This window comes from Pygoscelis adeliae, unplaced genomic scaffold (assembly GCF_000699105.1).
Source record: "Pygoscelis adeliae isolate BGI_AS28 unplaced genomic scaffold, ASM69910v1 Scaffold41, whole genome shotgun sequence".
Taxonomy (NCBI): Eukaryota; Metazoa; Chordata; class Aves; order Sphenisciformes; family Spheniscidae; genus Pygoscelis; species Pygoscelis adeliae.
The window spans coordinates 4545848-4549874 of record NW_008824373.1 but is presented as its reverse complement, the minus strand read 5'-3'; the positions used below and the strand labels follow the sequence as shown (position 1 = coordinate 4549874).

Below are 4027 nucleotides of genomic sequence, written 5' to 3'. Positions count from 1 at the left end.
AAACAGCAGGTCCAAGCGAGGCACTCCCCTGGTAGGCTCACTTACCAGCTGTGTCAGGAAGTTGTCTTCCACACACTCCAGGAACCTCCTAGACTGCTTCCTCTCTGCCGTGTTGTATTTCCAGCAGATGTCATGATCCTGAGCTGAATTATCTCGCAGATCAGACATAAAGCTGTGTCTGAGCCCAGTTCCTGGCACTAGAGTAGAGCGAACAAATCCCCATCCTACCAGAATATTAATATACGTTGGTCTTGCCAGCAGTACACTTGATCATAAACAGAACTGAACTACAGGGAGAAACAGCTAAACCTTGACTTTGTCATGCTTACAAAATTATATGTTGATTTGGGCACGCAACAGAAGCAGCTAACTTCAGTTAGAAAACAGTTGTCATGTTTTTGCAGTAGAGGGAAACTTTATTATTTTGTTTGTTGATTTTCATGTAACAAAAGGTGAAAACTGTATTTGCTTCACAAATGAGGATTCGCCGAAAGCAGGTTTTTTACAACAACGAAGCTTCTTCTCCAGTAGGTGATAGTGCTTTCCCCTCAAGTCAGTCTTCTGTTTCACCAGTGAATGTGCTATCGTTACAATAACCTGCGTTTGTATTTGCCTTTTGAATCATTTATTATTAGAGAGCTGTGAAAGCTACAGTAGCTACCACAAAAGAGTAATGGAAGGTGGTGAGAATTTTAAGTGACCTTTCGGGCAGTCGAGTATTTCTGCTGCCCCCACCAGCGGGCAGGGAGGGCTTGGTCCCACCCTGCCCTGCAGTTACACCCCTCCCCTGCCCTAATGGTGCGTTACTGCAAACACGTCTTCATCGCCTCGGGCTGCCCCGCCAGGGACGCTACTAGTAAAAGCGCTCTCTCTTCTTTTTTAATTTTATTTAATTGTCCCGTGTTCCGGGTCTGTAGATGGCGTGACAAACGGCAAAAGTCAGGCCTGTGGTGAGCGCCGGCTTGGCATGCCGGCCGGACACAGGCAGGAGCCAGCTCTGCCTGCCGCAGCAGCCCGGCAGCTGCCCCCGTGGCCTCCCCAACACGCGGGCTCCGTCCACACCCCGCGCGCTCCGGCTGGGGACGGCCTGCAGCAACGTGTCTGCCACCAGAATCCTGTAGCAGGGGTTACAGCCGCTAACCTTTCCCTTTCACACCACTTTTAAACTTTGCTCTCGGAAGAGGGAACAGCCCTGCTGCAAGGGCAGCCGGCTGCTTTGCCATCCACCTGCGAGACAGCTGAATGAGGCCATCCTTGCTTCCCTACCCCTACCAGGATTAATTTTTTTTTAAACCCTAAGAGTTTTAGTGAGAAGTACGTATGATATATAACATGGCACTAGTTATAGGAACTAACAAAAAACCGCATTCCACTTTTGCCTCTTCTCCGTGGTTCTGTACCTCGTAAAAAGGCTTTCCGACTCCAGTGTTGAACTTTTTCCTATCCACGTTAAAAAAAGTTAGAAAGTGCGTATGTACACAAGTGGATTTTTTAAGATAAAAGCCTGTCGATACTACAATAAAGATGACATAGCGTCTGCCGTTTCCAGCAATGTGGGCCGGAGATGGTTTCACACCGGGGCCTGAAGTGGCTGAACCCTGCTGCTAATTGATTAATGTCTGCTGCCATTGTCGGCAGCACCCTGCCCATTCAAAGACTGTGTCTTTCCTTTGACCTAAATAAATGGTTCAACGCGCTAATCCCAACAAAAGGGTTGCTTATGGCCCTAAACCCATTTATGGTGCTCAACTTCATGAATTACCTATTGATTAGTCCTTTTAGTATATTGTTGGCTTTAAGATGAACAAAGCTGAGCTGGGGGCAGCGGGAGTTAATTCACAAGCCAGGTCACATACTCATAAGGTAGGAGTATGACTTGGTCTGATGGGTGCCTGGACTGGAAACCGAACCTCCAACGCTGTCTGTCGTCGTAACTCTTTTGTAAGACATGGCTTGAAAGTGTTATTTGCTGCCTGCAAACAAGAGTTATTTATTATTCTTCTCCTGTTAGGACATAGGGTTTGAGTTACTTGCAGAAGGTTTGGTATCCCTGTTTGTCTCTAGAATGGCACTTTGCTCTAAGAGTGACTTCAGTGGCGCGTGTAATTGTAAGTGTCATTTGCACACAGACGTGAGAGGCTCGTGCACGTTACTAGAGTTTGTGGATTAGAGAGCCAGTACATTTGCCAGGAAAAAGGGAAACACGGGTCATGCACGCTGCAGTGTTCTCTGGCTGCGGACCTGATGCAGCCTCCGGCTTCCCTCTCCCCAGCGTGTCGGAGGTCGGGCTGAGCCGCATTTCGTACCAGCCTGTGTGGTTCTGCTGCCAGGGTACGCGTCTCAGGAATACGGCATCCCAGGGCAGCTGAGAAACAGGGGGGGAAGCACCCCCTGTTTTGAGGTGCAGCTACAGCTCACCTGTATGAGTTTGCTTCTTTCTGATTCTTCTTTCAAAAAATGTAATTTTTAGGATTGTTTGAGCAAATGTTGGTGACATTTTATATGGATTCATAAAAAGTTTTGTATTTCTCCTCCTAAGGTTTTCTAACATAACTTTGAAATGTGCAGTGTTAGAAAGTAAGCAGAAGTAATAAAAAACCTGCCCAAACAGAGTCATTGAAGCCCGGCTATTGAAAGATACTTAGCTGCCTTCAAGTATTTTGTATCCTAGTCAATCAGGAATGGTCCGTTTTTCTTCTGCATTTCCCCGCCGCCCCCAACAGTGGAAGAAATGGAAAGTATTTGTTCACTGAAAATCTTACAGTTTCTGGATAACCTCTCGAGAGCTCTACAACGGCTCCCTTTTTAAGGGGCGGAAATTTTTGGATGGTTACCTACCAAAGTTAAGCTCATGTAGCTTTGACACTCTTAGTGAATAACAACAGTAGTTTTAAAATACTAAATTATGCTTATTTATGGAAATAAGAGTAGACAAAATCTAATCATATAGTAATAGTTTTTAGAATGTTTACACCTAAAATACTTGCTAAATGTTTTGTTTGTTTGGTTGTTTTTTTTAATTATAGCGTATACAAACTGGTATCTTAAAAGCATTTAATAATCCAACTACTAAGACGGCAGATGAAGAAACTAGAAGAAAAGTCAAAGGTATGCAACTCTTTATTGAAAACTTTTTAAAATGCACAAGTTTTTAAATACCGTTTTCTTCAAAAACAGCAATCCCGAAGTACTGTAGTTACAAGACTTTTATTATGTATTATTCTAGTGCCACCTAGTGCGTATCTAAAGGATAGAGAGCTTAGTATGTGCTGACTTGCATCTTTGCATCCAGGATAAAGTCTTCCCCTGCATTAACAATGCCTCTTGTAATGATAGGTAGAATTTAATTTTGTTTTCTAAGATAGTTTGCTGCATCTTCAGGTTTGTTATACAGCCACAATTATTGTATCACTCAGAGAGGCCACTTCCCATAAACAAAAGTGATTTCTGTCAGCTGACTGATCCTGCGAGCACTCTAAATATGATTACAAAGCCAAGATAGGAAGCCGTTTCAAAAGAAGGCATGTTTTTTCAAAACAAGAGTTTTTAAATTCATTTTTGTGTTTGTGTGTTTATGCAAAAGTTCTAATTTGGGGGATTTTGTTTTAATTAAAGTCTCAATAAGGATTAAGCTGTTCTGAAAGTCGCCCTTCCCAAATCTGCAACAGTCAAGGCACAGAGACGTATTAGAACAGGCTTTTGTCTAATTTTTTAGAGTTTCATAGTTTCAAAAACCATTTAGATAGGGTAACAACCTGTCTGCTACCCTACTGTCCATATCAAGGCAATCCAATATTAGGTATTCAAAAGAAATCTGAGATTTTATTTAAAAGGCTTCTTCTTGAGAGATACAGTGTTATTATTCTGTTACAGTAGGCGGGGAAGGGAAGGATAAAAGGGAATTGTATCACTAAAGTATTTTTAAATGTTGAGATAATATGGTGTATGATGTATTAGTTATTGTATTGTGTCCAAAACATTTTGAATATGTTTAAAATTGTGCTTTCACAATAAATCTTAGAAAGAG

At 42.6% G+C, this 4027-nt stretch overlaps 1 protein-coding gene across 3 annotated transcripts in view; it reads left to right on the top strand.

Moving 5' to 3' along the window:
• Nucleotides 1–4027, top strand: part of USP45 (ubiquitin specific peptidase 45) — a 52042-nt gene that overhangs the window by 34993 nt on the left and 13022 nt on the right. For 2 of the 3 annotated variants that reach the window (XM_009320153.1, XM_009320152.1), the window contains exon 11: nt 3027–3108. The exons of the other annotated variant lie outside the window; for it this stretch is intronic. In XM_009320153.1, the coding sequence (XP_009318428.1) occupies nt 3027–3108 (82 nt within the window). The remainder of the gene's footprint in view (nt 1–3026; nt 3109–4027) is intronic. 3 annotated transcript variants of the gene reach the window in all.